The sequence below is a fragment of the Lynx canadensis genome, chromosome D2 (assembly GCF_007474595.2).
Source record: "Lynx canadensis isolate LIC74 chromosome D2, mLynCan4.pri.v2, whole genome shotgun sequence".
Lineage (NCBI taxonomy): Eukaryota > Metazoa > Chordata > Mammalia > Carnivora > Felidae > Lynx > Lynx canadensis.
Window position 1 is genome coordinate 14494403 of NC_044313.2, and position 16961 is coordinate 14511363.

The 16961-nt window shown below is 36.5% G+C and overlaps 1 protein-coding gene across 1 annotated transcript in view; it reads right to left on the bottom strand.

Annotated features, from left to right (window-relative positions):
- Window positions 1–14350: 14350 nt before the first annotated feature.
- CCDC172 (coiled-coil domain containing 172) overlaps window positions 14351–16961 on the bottom strand; it is a 59896-nt gene continuing 57285 nt past the window's right edge. Inside the window, exons 7-8 of the mRNA XM_030334621.1 lie at window positions 15221–15308; window positions 14351–14386 (exon numbers count right to left, since the gene is read on the bottom strand). Of these exons, the coding sequence (XP_030190481.1) occupies window positions 14351–14386; window positions 15221–15308 (124 nt within the window). The remainder of the gene's footprint in view (window positions 14387–15220; window positions 15309–16961) is intronic.

Here is a 16961-nt window from a genome sequence, read left to right on the forward strand (position 1 = left end):
AAGCTAGAGAGGACTTTTTTCCTTTAAAAACAAAAACAAAAACATGTACTTTTACTGAAGTCATTATAAGCTGATTTATACTGCCTTGCATGAGCCCATTGTTGTATTTTAGGAACTTTGTGAGCCAGCTGTGAAGCTATTGTTATCTTGAAATTGGCCATGGTGGTAGCCTTTACAACACATTACAAATCAGGGCTCCTCCCACCCCCATCGTCTCAGAGAGCTGGTTTACTAGCATGTCACCGTATTTGATTTATATTAAAATAAAGATGTACTTTGCATGTCATGTTTAGAGTTATGGTCCATAAACAAAGCAAACTTCCCAAAAAATAGTTTTATAAAGATTATTTGTATTAACATAGACTATCAATCTCTCCTTGCCTGCTCCCCTTTACTGCTGCCAGGCAGTAACTTCAACTTTTTTGGCTGTTAATTTTTTTTGTTTATTTATTTTTGAGAGACACACAGAGAGAGAGCATGAGTAGAGGAGGAGCAGCGAGAGAGAGGGAGACACAGAATCTGAAACAGGCTCCAGGCTCTGAGCTGTCAGCACAGAGCCCAACGTGGGGCTCGAACCCACGAACGTTGAGATCATGACCTAAGCCAAAGTGACCCAGGTGGCCTTGTGGCTCTTAATTTTTGAATTTGCTTTCATGTCACTAAATAACATGCTGCTTTTTTTTTTTTTTCCAGTTTTGGCATTATCTGCTGATTTTCTACATGGAGGATATGAATTTAGTCTTTTTTCCCACAAAACATCTACCATCATCACAAACACATTTCTTCCCACCTCTAGCCTTCCAATATTGTGTTATACTTTAGTTAGATCAATAGTCAATGTTTACACTGATATGATTATGAAAATATGTACAGACAAGCTGTGTAGGATTATGATTGGTATTACTCATCCTTCCTTGCACACCTCTTTGTTTTCTCTGGAGTTAGTAATATTCTTGTGATTTACTTTATTTACTGAGTTTTCTATATACTTAGCACTGACCAAAACTCTACTCCAGTTGTTTAAAATTCCTCTCAGTATTTCCAACACGTAAGTATTGTAGACATTCCACTTTGGAAACACCTCTCTAGAGGCTACTCTCATTCAGATCAGTTGCTCTCCAGGCTGATGCACAGCTTTGATCCTGAGAGTTATCGTCTCCTTATCTATAAGATTCTCATTACCTCTCTTGTGAATTGGTAAACCAATTGTTGGATCAGTCATCCTAATATTGTTGAGAAGTTCAAAGCATGCTGACACCTGATCCCTTAGAGGTGACCTAGTTTTCACTTTGTAAGTTCACAGGATCTTACTTTTGTCTTTCATATTCTAAAATCTTGTGATGATGCCATTTGGACAGCAGGTCTATGCATTGATTCCATTAGGTTCTTAATGGGTTCTTTTAATCTAAAAACTCAGGTCCTTTAATTCTTGAAAAATTTCTCTGCTTTTTCTGTTCTCTTTCCAAACTCCTATTATTTAGATATTGAACAAAATGAACTGATTCTCAAAATTTACCTTTCTCTCCTAGTTTTCCTCTTTTTTGTTTTTATGCTCTACTTTCTGGGACATCTCCTCAACTTTACCTTTTAGCTCTTTTATTTTAAAAATCTTCTGCTAACATTTTAAATTTCATTTATTTGCATCTTATAATGGCAAATATCTTCTCATATCTCAGGATATCAAGGATTTTTTTGAAGTTTTCACTTCCCTGCATACTGTCTTCCAAGTTGCTTTTCCCCCTATTTGTTTGGATACGTCCTCTTCTTGTTAAAGGCATGTCTTGTGGATATTGATTGATTCCATTTAAGAATGAGGCTGTAAAATGTTTTAAAATTTCTGGACACATGGGTGGTACTTGTCAGCTGTGAATTTCACTCTAGAGTGATCTGGCTGGACTGTTTCATTGAAAACTTTCTTTCCTTAAGTCTTTTCTGTTGAGCTTCCTCAGAGAAGGATATTCCAGTCTTTTGCTTGGAGTGGTGTGGTTCTCAAACCTGAATGTATATCAGAATCACATAGGTGGCTTGTTAAAACACAGAATGCTGGGCCCCACCTATAGCTTTTCTGAGAGCCCTAAAATTTGCATTTCTAACATGTTCCTAGATAATACTGATGCTGCTAATCCTGAGACCATCCTTGGAGAATATTGGCTGGCCCTTTTAAAGGATATAAATTTGATTGTCCAAAACAAGACCGAAGTTAAAGAGTTGGACTTACAACATTTAGAATGTACGCTTTTCTTAATCTCTCTTTTTTCGGTAATTATACTCCATCCTCAACAGCGCCTGGTACTCTCTGTCCAGAGGCCTTCTGTTTTACAGTTTCCAGAAAATAAGCCTAAGATCTTTTGCCAGAGTTGGGGAGGGGCTGTTCCTAGCTGGAATGGCGAAGAGGATCTAAGGGTCTCAGTGTTTCTTAAATACACATTCAACCAACCAATCCCTTTTCTTTTCAATTCTACCTTTACCTCCCTCCCCTTATAAAGGTACATAAGATTGCCAATTTCCAAGTGTTTTGAGAATTCTTGAGGGGAAAATCAAGACGGTTTTCACCTTTCTCTCGCCAGTTTTGGAAACTGGATCTACTTTCTCAAGTTTGCTAAGTCATTGGCTAAGTCATGTCCCACTCATCCATCTACTTCCAGCTTCCAAATTGTGTCACTACCAGCTCTTCTCCATCATTTTCTCTTTGCCCTTTTATGCTTTTAAAAGAAAATCATTAGGTTAAAGTTTGTGTTTAATCTGCTGCCTTTAACTGGAAGTTAGATAACTCTTTAGTATCCAATAAATGATATTCCCAGACTAATTGTATTTCAGAATATAGACGTGACAAAAGCAGATTGAACCATCCCCTAAAGTTCTGCCAGGCTGGTCAGTTCAGTTGTTGCCGACTTGGCAAAAGCTATAAACTATGTTTGCATGGGAAAATCTGCCTCACAGCTTCAGACTGCACCTCTCCCACAGCCAAATGGGTCATGGGTCTGGGATACAAGCCACACATAGAAATCCTGGTGTCTCAAAGCAAGACATCAACGTGATTGGACTAGAAGGTTCATCTTTGCATACAAAGAACAACACTAAAAACATTAATACCATGCTAAGGTACTCTATCTGTTCCACATGGTCTTCTGCCCAAGAACAATTAAAATGACTCACTGAGCATAATTATGCTAGCTCCTAAGGTCAGAATTATGCTAGCTCCTTTATACGCTCTGTCTCATAGAATCTTTACAACAACCCCACACAATAGGTATTATTTTACTCTTTATTACCAGTTAGGTAACTGAATTCCAAAAGGGTTACGTAACTAACCCAAGGCCACATAGGACAGGGCAGAGCCAGAAGAGGAATGCAGGCCTGTCTAATTCAAAAGCTACCACATGACCATTTTGAAATTGAGTGAGTTAAAAGCAAATACAAATATTTACTTTGGACACAAAACCCAAGTGAATTTCATAAGGCAACACAGTGTACTTGAATTTAAGTTTTTTACAGATTTGGAACACATCTTATTTTGTGTAGGTATGACCTATACACCATTGGAGCAAAACTTCAAGAAATACTCATTAAATTGAATTGAAGACGGTTATAATATATTTAATAGCTCTATGCATAATACACAAGAACAGGTTCATTAAAGATTATTATATCTATGTCTGGCAAGTCACTAGACAGACTTCTGCCAAGGGAAATCAAAAGGACAGATAATCCCTCAGAGAAGTAATACACAGAAGTAATAAAAGTAACATTACTTTTATTATTTACCATTACTTACTTACCATTACTTTGCAATATCTTCTGTCTTTCTAAATAAAAAGATTCCAAACATTTGAACCAACAAGGTGGTTTTTCCAAAGGGTACTCTGAGGGTGGATAATTTTGCTTTAGTATATAAAGGTCACTCCAAAGTTTTATGTTCTTTGGGGAGTCCTCCAAATGAAGATTTGAAGATTTTTACCAGAGAAGAGAGATTAAACTAGGGGTAATGATCACATTTTCCAATCTAAGAAGGGGACCAAACTCCTTTTATTATCCGTGAAAGTAATCCAGTAAAACAGATAAACAAGATAAGAGTGGGCAACAAGGGAAGTGAAAAATAAGAGAAACAAATTTATTAAAACATATTTGGCAGAAACTCAGAAAGACAGAGATGTTAACAATTAGGACAAAAGGAGATGAAGAAAAAAATGCTAACTTAGAACTGCCCATGAAATGTCTTTGTTATAGAACTACAGGACCCACTTGCCTGGGAGGGGGGGAAATCACTCAACTACATTATGTTTTCACTTTATTGCAGGCCAGAAGATGGGCCACAGAATCATAAAAAGTAAAATGCCATTAACTAATATTGAATTTTTCATTCAATTTAAAAGGACTTGCTAAGAAACTGAACACAAAATGTGCCACACAGGTAAGAAGGCAGCTTAGCCTGTTTTAGAGAGCACAAACATTTCATCGATGTGCTAGGCAGAGTAACGCCCCTTCCAAAGACGTGCACATCCTGATCTCCAAAATCTATGAATATGGTGAGTTACGTGGCAAAGAGAAACTGGCTGACCTTGAGATGGGGAGACAAGACCGGACTGTCCAGGTGGGCCTCATAATCACAAGGGTCCTTGTAAGTTGAAGAGAAGGGCACAAGAGGGAAACCAGGGAGACTCAACGTGAGAAGGACGTGGCTTACTGGGCTGGCTGGAGTAAGGTGCAGGAAGGGGTCATGTGCCACAGCATGTAAGCGGCCCCCAGAAGCTAGAAAAGGCACGCGTTCTATACATCCTACCCTAGAGCCTCCGAAGGAACGCAGCTCTGACGTCTCGCTTTCAGTCCAGTGAGGCCCACGTCACACTTCTGACCTCCAGAACTGTAAGATAACAAGTGTGTGTTGTTTTAAGGCACTAAATTTGTGGTAATTGTCACAGCAGCAGTGGGAAACTAATACATCTGACCAGCCAATGCATGTAAACTCATTGTTAGTCTTCCCTTATTCTTTAAAGCAAGCCAGTAGACCCTCATGTTTTGCACAGCAAAAATAAAACGATCACTTTTTTGTTACAACAAAAATTGACTCTATTTTTCAGTTTCAAATAAATGTATTCCCAGTTAAACTCAATTAATGAGGTTTTATGAAAACAGAAATCAGAACTGAATTAAACATGTATTTGTAGCCTGTTTAGTACATCGTCATCATTGCATAATATCGCCGTAGCGTAGCCAAATCTGCTTCTTTCCTCACTTGCAGAATGGAGTAACCAAACATCCTTCCCTAAGAACTTCCTCCACTGGTTTATATGTAGTTCTTAATTCTTTAATTCTAGTCGTCTGTCATCAGCTATGTTTTTCTAGATGCTTCCTCCATTCCTTCTAAAGTGTTCCCATACTGGTGAGTATTCCCAACTCCCCTTTTAACAATATCAAGCTGTGAATGTGAATGGCCAATGGTAATTGGTTGTACCGAGAGCAAATTTGAATTTGGGGGTGGGGGAAATCACCAGAACAAGAATTTGAGAAAGGAAGAATTGTAGGTACCTATTCAAACGTTAATATTAAGTAGGTTGTTTTTTATTTTGTTTCAAGTTTGTATTTCAATTCCAGTTAGTCAACATATAGTGTAACATTAGTTTCAGGAGAAGTACATTGTTCAAATCTTCGCATTCACCTCCTTTCACCAAGAGTACTGAAGATGATTAGGTTTCAAGCCAATCTATAAAACTTAATCAACCCGTTAAGTATGTGAAGTGCAAATTAATCATATGCATGAAGTCTTCCACACCTACTGGGTACCTGCAATGTGCAAGGCACTTTGATATGAATTCGAAATACAAAGATAAATGAAAATTCTTGCCCTCATATAGTTCACAATCCAGAGGAGACTAATAATTATACCACTGCTAGATAGTACTATAATGTGCATTTAGCAAAGGTTCAGTGGGGCAGAGAGGGCATGCTTGATTTGCCTGATGGTTTAAGGAGACACGTGGCAGAGAAAGAAACACTTGGGCAATATCGGAAAGGAATGAATATTCTTATTCCAATTACCTCCACTTGCTGGGAAGGAGGAAGCAGTGGCCACCACTGGAGAAGAGGCAGTTTAAACAGCCCTGGTACCTGGTTAACTTCTCTCTGCATCTACGAAAACAAAACAAAAAACAAAACAAAACAAAACAAAACAAAACAAAACATCTCTTTGTTGCATTTCTAAACCCAGGCTACGTTTTATGAATTGGGAAAGATAGCACTTATTAGAGAGCATTGAATTTAGGTAGTCCTGGGTTCAAATGTGCCTGGAAACTGTCACTGCATTATCTTGGTAATTTTCTCAGGCTTTCAACTTCTGGTTTCTTGGCTATAAAGCAATCACCAACATCACCATTTTCCAAGATAGTGGTGAAGAGTAGAGATGGTTTATATAAATCACCTAGCATGAGAGATCAAAAATGGAATTCTGAATTCGGATTCTAACACCAATCCACACATAAGTCAAGTGTTCACGGATCAGGAAATTCACCGAACTCTTCAAGAATCTCTGCCAAGTTTAACCGAGGCCCCTCAGAAAATAAAGCAAAATGCAACACAACTAAATCCATCTCCTATTTAACTGAAGAATAAATCTAGCAGCTCTGAGTCTGAATTGTTTTGTCACTTGACAACAACAATTCTCAGGAAGAAGTGTAAGTTCTGTAAGCAAAAAGACCACATCTTCGTCACCTTTGGTCCCATACTACAATTATCATGATTTCTTGTGTAGTAGGTGCTAATTTTTCACCTTAAAATGTAGTGATAGTCTGCATGCATGTAAACGATAGAGATTATACTTTCTTGGACATTATAATTTTGAGCTAACAGCAGCGCCAAGAATATATCTCTACTAAATGATTTATAATGTGAGACGAGGAAAATCACTCAAACTAAATCCATTTATTTAAGAAATAAGCTATTTGAGTACATACTATGTGTCAGGCACTGTCCTGGGCACTGGGGAGACAGCAGTGAAAGACTCACAAATCTCTAACTTAATGAAGCATATATATTCCAGTCTGAAAGACTGAATATGACAGAATTTATAACTAATAAAAATAATAGGATAAGCACTAAGAGAAAAAGCAGAAAGGAAAGGCAGGTTATCAGGGAGACTATGGCAGGGTGATAGCCATGTTGTGATGGCAAGAGCTCCCCAGATTCTATAAATATTTTGAAGACAGAAACAACAGGATCTGCTAGTGGACCGGTCATATGAAATGCTGTCAAATATTCAACAACTGGGATATTCTTGGAGTAACAGAGATTTACCCCAATTTCCCTTCATCAACAGAATTGTGCTAGAAACTATTTCAATCACTTAACTCCTGAAACAACATGAATTCTGTAGATGTTCAATGACAAGGAGACAGGAATTTTAAAGTAAAGCTTTAAAGAAAACACATATCTGGTGATAAAGGTGATGGGCAGGTCAATTGCCAAAGAGCTTAAACAGAATGACTGCACTTCATTTGGTGGTCCACCAATTCATGAGTGAATCTTTGAAGATTAAAGATCAACACTAAATAACAAAGGTTAACAACTCAGAAGTTATATAAACAGTCAATTTAATTTTACACTAACTTTTCATGCGGTGTCACAGCACAAGATTTATATTTTTTGATTCAAAAATAAAGATGTCTTGATTAAATAAGTTAGGTTCTTTTAATGTTAGCAAAAGTAGAAATAGTAGTATTACTAAAATTTCACTATTACAGCCCTTAAACTTTATATTTTCTGTAGGATACATGTCATACTAATTTGAAAATTAGTATCAAATACATATTTGAAAATTATATATGGAACAAATGAAAATTATAGATAGAGATTTAAAATCTATATCTACATAAATGGGGGAAGGAGGGAATAAAGGAAGGAAAGGAAGGAGAAAGGAAGAATCACTTGTTTATAAGGATTTGTCATTCCCAAATTTCCTCCATTTTTAGCTCATCTTGTTCAAGGTAGTACCAAAGAAATCCAGCAGATGGCATTCACACATTTTTCTAAATATGGTGCTGCATAAAACCAAGATCGCTTAAACATTGTATTTCAGACCAGAAAGAGCGAGTAAATCACAGTCAGAAGCAAGTGCATTTCAAAATTTTCTATTACCATGGAGAAATAATGCTTTTAAGCTATTCTAATGCACATTCATAGCTTGCAAGCAACTTACAATTTTCACTTCCTATTCTAGTAGCTGGTGGAAAGTAGGCATTCAAAGCCATTACTTGCCAATCAACAGCTTGATAATAGAAAGCTGTAAGTAAACACTTAGAGACCTACAAACTTTTTCCATGATGGGATATGGAATCATTATTTTCTTCTAGTTTCTTTTCAACGCTTTTATTGGTTGTTCTACAAAGATAGGTTCTGAAATTAGCAAACATTATTACTGCCAATTTTTAGCTAAGTAAACATAAGCTCAGAAAGAGTAAAAAATGAGAGGACAGAGTAAGAATCTATCAGCCAGGAAAGAATCAACAATAAATGAATCTAATTTCTTTAACTAGAGAATCAATAGTTTATGTTCAAATTCTCAATTAATAAATATGGGTTACACGAACAAGTTAATTAAGGAGCCATATTTTCACATACACTTATTGAACACTTCCTAAATGCCAACACTGTTCCAGGCTTTGAGAAAAAAAAATGACGTATAAGTAATACCCCTGCTCTCATGGAAATTGTGTTTCAGTGGTTAGAAACAGAAAAGAAAAAAAAAAGACAAGAAAGATATCAGAAATGACAAGTAGTATGAAGAGCATTAAACTTGAATGTGAACATGTGACTAATTTAGATCGACTGTTTAAAGGAGGGCTTCTTTGAGGAGGTGACATTTCAGTTGACACCAGAATGATAGAGCAGAAAACCATAAAGAGATCAGGAGGAGGAGCATCCCAGGCAAGAGAAACGGTTCCCAAAATGATCCCAAGGCCAGAGTGAGCCTGGCCTATCCGGAGAGCAAAAGACCCAGTGTGTCTGGAGAGGAATGTTCAAGGAGGAGAGTGGCATGATACGAGTTCTGAGAGGTTGCCAGGAGTTGGGATGGATGGATGGGAGAACAGAAGGGGAACAGAAAGAAATGAACAAGAGTGCTAATTTCAGGTTAATCAGAGATTCTTTAATATGTTGCTCTTTTTGGAAGTTTTTCTGTTAGTTCACAATCCTGCCTTAGCAAGTACTGAAACATGAATATAACACTTATTATTTGATATTTTAAGAAGATGCCACCCCTTAGGTTATCACCTTAAATTATCAATGACCACAGGGTAGCACTGAAAAAAATACATCTGTAGAAAGTATAATAAAGTGGGATGAATAGGTATTAATTTCAAGCGATATCCGGGAGGTAAATTTTCAGTAATACTTGAATTGAGTCTGTTTTGTACTGATTTGCCCTTTTCTATTCATGGAGAATAAAAGATATTCTTAGTTAATGATATAGATTCACAGATTCTGATCGATGTTTTCTGGTCCAAAAAGGTGTTTTAAGGGATTCTCAAATTTCTCTTATATTCTAATATTTACCTGTTGGTTAAGATTTTATTATAAGCAAATTTTCAAAAGCAATGTATTTTTTTTTTCAACGTTTATTTATTTTTTTTGGGACAGAGCGAGACAGAGCATGAACGGGGGAGGGGCAGAGAGAGAGGGAGACACAGAATCGGAAACAGGCTCCAGGCTCTGAGCCGTCAGCCCAGAGCCTGACGCGGGGCTCGAACTCACGGACCGCGAGATCGTGACCTGGCTGAAGTCGGACGCTTAACCGACTGCGCCACCCAGGCGCCCCAAAAGCAATGTATTTGTAAGGCTGTTGGAACTGAAGCCCAAGCAATGAAAATGTAAATAAAGAGGCCCACTGCCCTCTGTGACCTCACACAAATCAGATTATCAATCAAAATCTCAGTTCCTTCTGCAAAAACTGGGATATATGTTTAGTCTCCAACCAGAATCTCAATAAAGAGATTTGATTTTATTGGATAAAATTATTTTTATAAATACAACATTGACATTTTACAAATTTTAATGGGCAATAGATTCTAGAGCTGACATTGCACTGACCTCAGGATTACTCCCATGTCACCCATTCCCAACCAGAAGCTTTCTTGTGTAAAGTCCACAAAAACTGTCAACAACCACACCATGTAATGGTGGTTTGAATTTGCAAATACTTTCTCTCAGCAATCACAAAGCCATATCCAGAAATATTCATTAGTAATTATATTTGCATCTATTAAATGTAGATTAAGAGGATTTTATTTTAACAAGATTTTATTTACCAACTAATTAGAATGACAATTTATTACAAGTATGAAAATAATTAACTTAGAATTAATAGAGTAGTATAGCTTTTCTGGTTGTAAGAGAGAAATAAAATCATTTCTCTCCCACTCTGTGGGCCTTGTTTTGCAGCTACTTGTATCAGTCATTGTTATTAATTTCACATTTTTACTTACTCTTTATTTTCCTAGACATTTGAATTCTGGTGCTGTCAATTTCATAAAGGTCTTTTAAAGATAAATGTGCTATGTATCAAAAGCAGTTGTTTAAATAAGCTTTCAGTTCTGACAGCTTTGCTCTTGATACTTTTCACAGCAGCAGCAAGGAGAGCATTTTACCGTCAGTCATGGCTTTCTTTGTAATGCTTCCTTTTTCTTCCCCCAATCAAAGTAAATATGTCCTTACAACTAGCATTACCCTGCAAAATGTTTCTTCATGTTTAATGAACATGATCCTCAGTATAATGAACAACAACAAATAAACAAATGAAATCCCGATACTCCCTTATAGAACAGGCAGAATTATTACATTATTTCCTTCATACATCAGTCAGTGTCATCTCCATATTATTTGGTCAAATGTCAGTAAATGAACTTAAAAAAAAAAGTTTCTTTGCCAGCATGATAATTAGATCATTAGTTGGCCAAGCAGAAATTTACTTGACTTGAAAATATAATGTTTAGAAAGCGCAAATGCAAGTAACTATACATTCCTACCTCTGACATTTTCAAATACAACTTCATCTTCCCCTTTCCTCCATCAAAAAAAAAAAAATCTGTTGTCTTAAGATAAAAGGGCCACAAAACTCCAAGACTTAATCCCTGCTTCAGGCTAATGACAAAAAAAATTTTTCATTTTTTTAGTTCACATCCTGAAAAAAATTCCCTTGACAGAAAATGCTCTGAACTAGACTCCGAAAGGCAAATGCATTTGCTTCATTTCAGTTTTTCAGGATGACAAAGGAGAGAAGAGTCATGAAGAAACACAGAAGTTGACCTCAACAAAATCTGTTTCAAATATTAATATATTTTTTAGAACATTGGACAACTCCAAATTTCAAATGTTATGCTAGAAATAAATATTTGAATGACAGAACACCTTACCCTTGTACACCCAGGATTAAAAATCATATCATATTTATTTCTAATCATGTCACCGCACTGCTACTGTTTTCTGGGCTGCAAATAAATGACTTATTCATAATAATGTGACACAGTTATGTATGATTGATTGGTATGAAATAGAAAGGGACTTTGTCCTCAGTGTAAGCTTAGAACAGGGCCTGTTCAGTGCCCGCTATCCGTCCATCTGCAACCAGCCAGCTGAATTACACTTCTGGTAAGAGACTCAGTAGATTTTCTCACAGTATAATATCCACTCTACAATAAATTACCAATCCCAATTGCCTCTGTTTTAAGACATTTCTAGATTGCAGTTCATCATAATTCTATGACTTGAACCTTATTTAGGACTTTTAACCATCTCATCATAGTTTTTCAAGGTTCAAGGAGAAAAAGACAAGCAGACAAAGTACTCCTCAATTTTTGTTTCTCTTATAAGAGAAAACACTGCTATTGATAAAACAATGAGTAGTACAGAAATCTTCTTGACTCTCCATACCTTAAAGCTTTTCCTTTTCTTTGATTTTTTTCCTTCCGTTTCAATAATTAGGCCAGGGAAGGAAGAAAGGAATTTCTAGTCTAGTGGTCACGCTCCACATACTATAATTTTGTTGCCGTTTTTCCCCTAGCCAAATAGTGCCATTAATCAGCAGGAAAAATATGCAGCAAAGTATCTATACATCCTCGTATTGTCCCCAACAGAGAGCTGAGAATGAAAAAGTTGCTTCTGGAAGAACTTCTGTCACAGTAAAGAACTATGGTGGCGTGCCCAGAACCTTGGAGCAGGATCACTGTTACTCTGGGTTAATTTGAGCTTTGGTTATAGATCAGTACAAGGAAAATTTAGCGAATTCACTTAATGAATGAGCATTCATTTAAAAACTGCCTTTCTGTATAGCCAAAGTCTTGCTTCCAGAATAATTAAAGTCAGTCTGAGACACGTTTTTACCCAGAAATTTCAGTTATTTATCCTACTTATGAGGTTTATGAATACTAATTCTTAAAAAAACTAAAAACTGACCAAATCTACTACTGATATTTTACTTTGACAGTACAGTTCAGTTTAGTACACTGTGATTTCTATTGATTGTTGTATTTCCTTTGTTTGGTAAAACTCTTCCTTTGATTACATTGATTCTAGAAGTCCCAGTTATTTTGTCTGGAATCACATGGGTAGTGCTTTGAATTACTCTAACATGTAACACTAAAATATTCATTTGATTGTTTGAAAATTACCTTAAATCTTAAAATATGCATTTTAAGCATTCTGAAATAATGAAAATACTGCATCTTCCATTTTTTCTCAAATTCAGTTCATATGAATCCTGATTCCATTAGTGAATATTTAATCTTGATATTCTGGATGATACACATATGAAAAGATAGTTGTATCAGTAAGAGTTTATTCTGCGTATATGTCATTGCATGTTAGTTATGCAAATAAGTGGCATATCTGTAGTTTACATTATATTTAGCTACAAAACCAATAATGAACAAAAATTATTGGTAAGTGCAAGAGGCTTTATGCGTAAGCTCAATCTGCATATTAATAATAGAATACACATTTAATAAGTAGATATTCATGAGACTTAGAATTTAGATAGATAAATGGACTAAAATAAGACAAAACTGAAGTCACGACTAATCCCAATAACCACTTTCCGCTTTATATTTGCATATAAAATAGGAAGCAACTCCCTGGTACCATTAATTTTTTTCTTCTTAAGCAAAAATAATCTACTATCAAACATTTAAGGAATCAAAATAAGAAATCACTTCTGAAAATGCAAATTACTTAAACAGATGGCAACTGCTACACATCTCAAAGGAGAATTTTAACTTTACTAATTAAAAAAAATAAGAGTACAAAACAACATACACAGAAAACTATACCAAAATAGGACTTGCCCTGAAACTAGCCCACCTCACTGTCGGTAGATAGAAGACATCTGTAAACATCTCATATTTGATGTTAAACTAATTCAACTACAGCCGCAAAAGAAAACATGATTCCAACATTTGCACTCCGAACTTTGCAATATATCCCCAAATAGGTTTTGTTCCCCTCCCTGATTCACCACAGTTTAGGGCATCGTTGGACAATTTCCATCCACTTTTTTTTAGAAACTAGTGAAAAATACACCTCCCTAGGCGGGATTGCTAACTGTAGGAAGCTATGTGTTGCTGCAAATTTGGTGGAAATACCACGTTTGATCCAAACGTGAGTTTTAGTTGCGATGTTTCAGTCCACCAGCGAAATGAATCCTGATGGCCATAAGGAGATCATGCACCTCCCCAGGTGGATGACTTAACTTCATTCTAACCAACACCGGCACTGGGAAGAGGACAGCAGGCACAAAACGCTGGGAAATGGCCGCGGGAGCCCCAGACTTAACTCTACAAAAATATCTAGAGAAAAGGGGAGAAAACTGGCTTTTGCAGATGAAAGGCCTCAGAAGACTTCTGTCAACAGACATTTTAAAGATTAGAGAAGGATTAAAATGAAAGTGAGCATCTTTGTTGAGGGAAATGGCACCGACAAAATGGGATCAATAATCTGATCGTTTCTCCCCACCGGTGTTTGACCAGACCCAAGGTAAACTGCAATAAAGAATGAACATCACAAAGTACAGATCAGCTTAAGGGTCAGGAGAGATAAGAAGCGGAGAGCACAATATCCACCTGTCCCTTTTTCTTCCTTTAGTAACAAAATCAAATCCCATAAGAAGCTTTAAAGTTCCAGCAAGTAACAAGACATTACATTTTAAAAATGGTAATATGCCAATTCTAGATATCAACAACTTTGAACATTCAGAACCTCACGTTTTCCACAAAAATCTGTTATAATGGGCACTGTTCGTGTATCTGTCACAGGATTTGATTTTAAGGTGCTTTGATCAAACCTTGGATAGCTTTGGTCAATTGTCCACAAGTTATTTGTTTTCCTGAAGATCCTTCTGTGCCAATGTCTGAAAAGAAAAATATAATAATTTTTCACGAGGAAAAATGAAATTCTTATTGAAGGAATTCCATAAAGTTCATGTAAATTTAGCACAACAATAAATGGGCTTTTCTCAATTTTATTTTTGAAAATTTTCATAAAAAATTTAAATCTTAACATAAGCTATTGGAACACTTTTAAAAGAAATGTTTACAGAAAATAAATATGAAACAAAATGTAATGTAATAAATTAAAATGACATTTTAACATATTCTAAAGCTAGCTATATATGTCTTCCATTAAAATAGAGCATGGCAAATACTGCATTCATTTTATAAACAACCAAAGAGGTTAAAAGCAATTTAAAGTGCTCCCACACAATCCGAAAATAAGTTTCCAATAATTGAATCCTAAGTTCTTGAGATCATAAAAATCTGTAATAAAAAAGTTTTAAGATCAAATATAATAAAAGTATAATTTGTGCCTATCAAAAACAAAAAGCTTTTAAGCATTATGATAGTTAAAATCCTTCAGTGCATTAATCCTCTAACAACTGTTTCAGTCAAGGGAATGTTGTGAGGTCAGGTTTGAATTTTTTTGAAACTTAGTTTGAAATTGTATGTATTCGCTTTGAAGAGAACTTGCTTTATGTAGCACCTAACTCTCCAGGAACTCAAAAGACTTCACTGACTTCGATCCTGACTTTAGCCTGGTTCGTTGGTGCAGTTTTAATTTTTGTATCTAGTGAAAATCCATGCGAAGGGCAAACCACTAGATTGACGATATGTCTCCCGGCACACCCATTCTCGCCAATGGGTACAATAATACTGGACAGAAGTTAAAGAATCACTTGGTGGCTTACCAACTCCAGAAATTCTATTTCTGTTTGGAGAGCTTCATAAGCAGTTTGCATGTCGTCTTCCTTACAAAGTTCTAATTCTTTCTTAAGTCTGTTTTAAAGGAAAAATTCACGCTATGAGTTCAGCAATAAACTTTTACAGTAAGTTTTGGTTATATGGATAGTGGCAGATTTGAGTTTAACACTAAAGAGTTTGGAAAGAAATTTTAATTCTCTAAAGACTATATAAAATTTGCAGAAGAAAAAAAAGCTTCCATAAAGAAAAAGGCAGACTAAATGCATAATAGGCAATTTTATGTCAGTTAAAAGAGCATCGCAGCTTAGTGGGAAAAATACAGTACTGTCTGAAGAGCTCTGTATTAGTCCTGGCCACTAACAAGCTGAATAACTTGGCTAACTCATTTCGCCTCTCTGAACCTAACCTGAAAAATTTTAATTACAGAAAAAATTGACCTCTGAGATTTCTTCTTGCACTAAAATTAAACATTAACTTTATAGTACACACATGTAATTAGAATATATTTTAATTTTAGAGTAAGAAAGCAATACTTCTTTCTTCCAGTTAAGTATTTAATCCTTAGAATATTCTGAAATTAAAAAAATATTTTATGTCTGTATTTCATGTAAAAAGTAGTGAAGTCTTCTATTTCTAGCATTACAGACTTCCAAAAAGAAAAACATAAGCAAAAGCCATGAATGGCAGTTGGAGAGGTAGAGAGCAAGGGCAGCCGGGCAGGTGAGGCCAACCTAAGGGCGGATACCAAGAGCAATCCTGATCTCACAAACCTAAGCCAGTTGGGCCAGCCCCAAGGTGCAGAGACTAGATCAACTCGAACCTCTGCTGAGCTCCAACCCTTAAGGAAAGTCTGAAGGGGTCCTAGGCCAGTGGCATTCCCTGGACGCTAGGAGAAGCAAAAGAAAATCCTTTTGGAAGGAAAGTTGAACATATTTAGACCTACAGGCCTCCCACAGATTAAGAGGAAACCATAAGCTCAAAATCAGAGATCACCCAGCGTCCAAGAAGGCAAGTAAAAGAAGACACAATAAATAATACAGTATATCCGTAATATATGAAGAAGTACAAGTCAATAAGAAAAAGACAACACAATGGAAAATGGGCATACAAGCACGCGCACACACACACACACACCCACACACACCCATACACGCACCTCTACCAGATTATCCACCAAATGTGCTCAACTTTGTTAGTTATCAAAGAAACAGAAAAGAAAAACACAATGAAATGCTTGACACACATCAGAATAGCTAAAATGTAAAACAAGCAACAAGTATTGACAAAGATTATGACCATATGCCATAGGGGCTGCTTCTTCATATTTGGTTGCAGAATGAAGATGAGGAGAAGTGTGGCTAACTCCCAATGAACATGTAGTGTGATTAAGAAATAAACACTCGGGGCGCCTGGGTGGCACAGTCGGTTAGGCGTCCGACTTCAGCCAGGTCACGATCTCGCGGTCCGGGAGTTCGAGCCCCGCGTCAGGCTCTGGGCTGATGGCTCAGAGCCTGGAGCCTGTTTCCGATTCTGTGTCTCCCTCTCTCTCTGCTCCTCCCCCGTTCATGCTCTGTCTCTCTCTGTCCCAAAAATAAATAAACGTTGAAAAAAAAAAAATTTAAAAAAGAAATAAACACTCACTGCACATCACTGAGATTTAAGGGTTGTTTGCTTCTGAAGCATAATTTAGTCTAGGCCGTTGGGGGTGGGGTGGGGGGCGGAATTAGA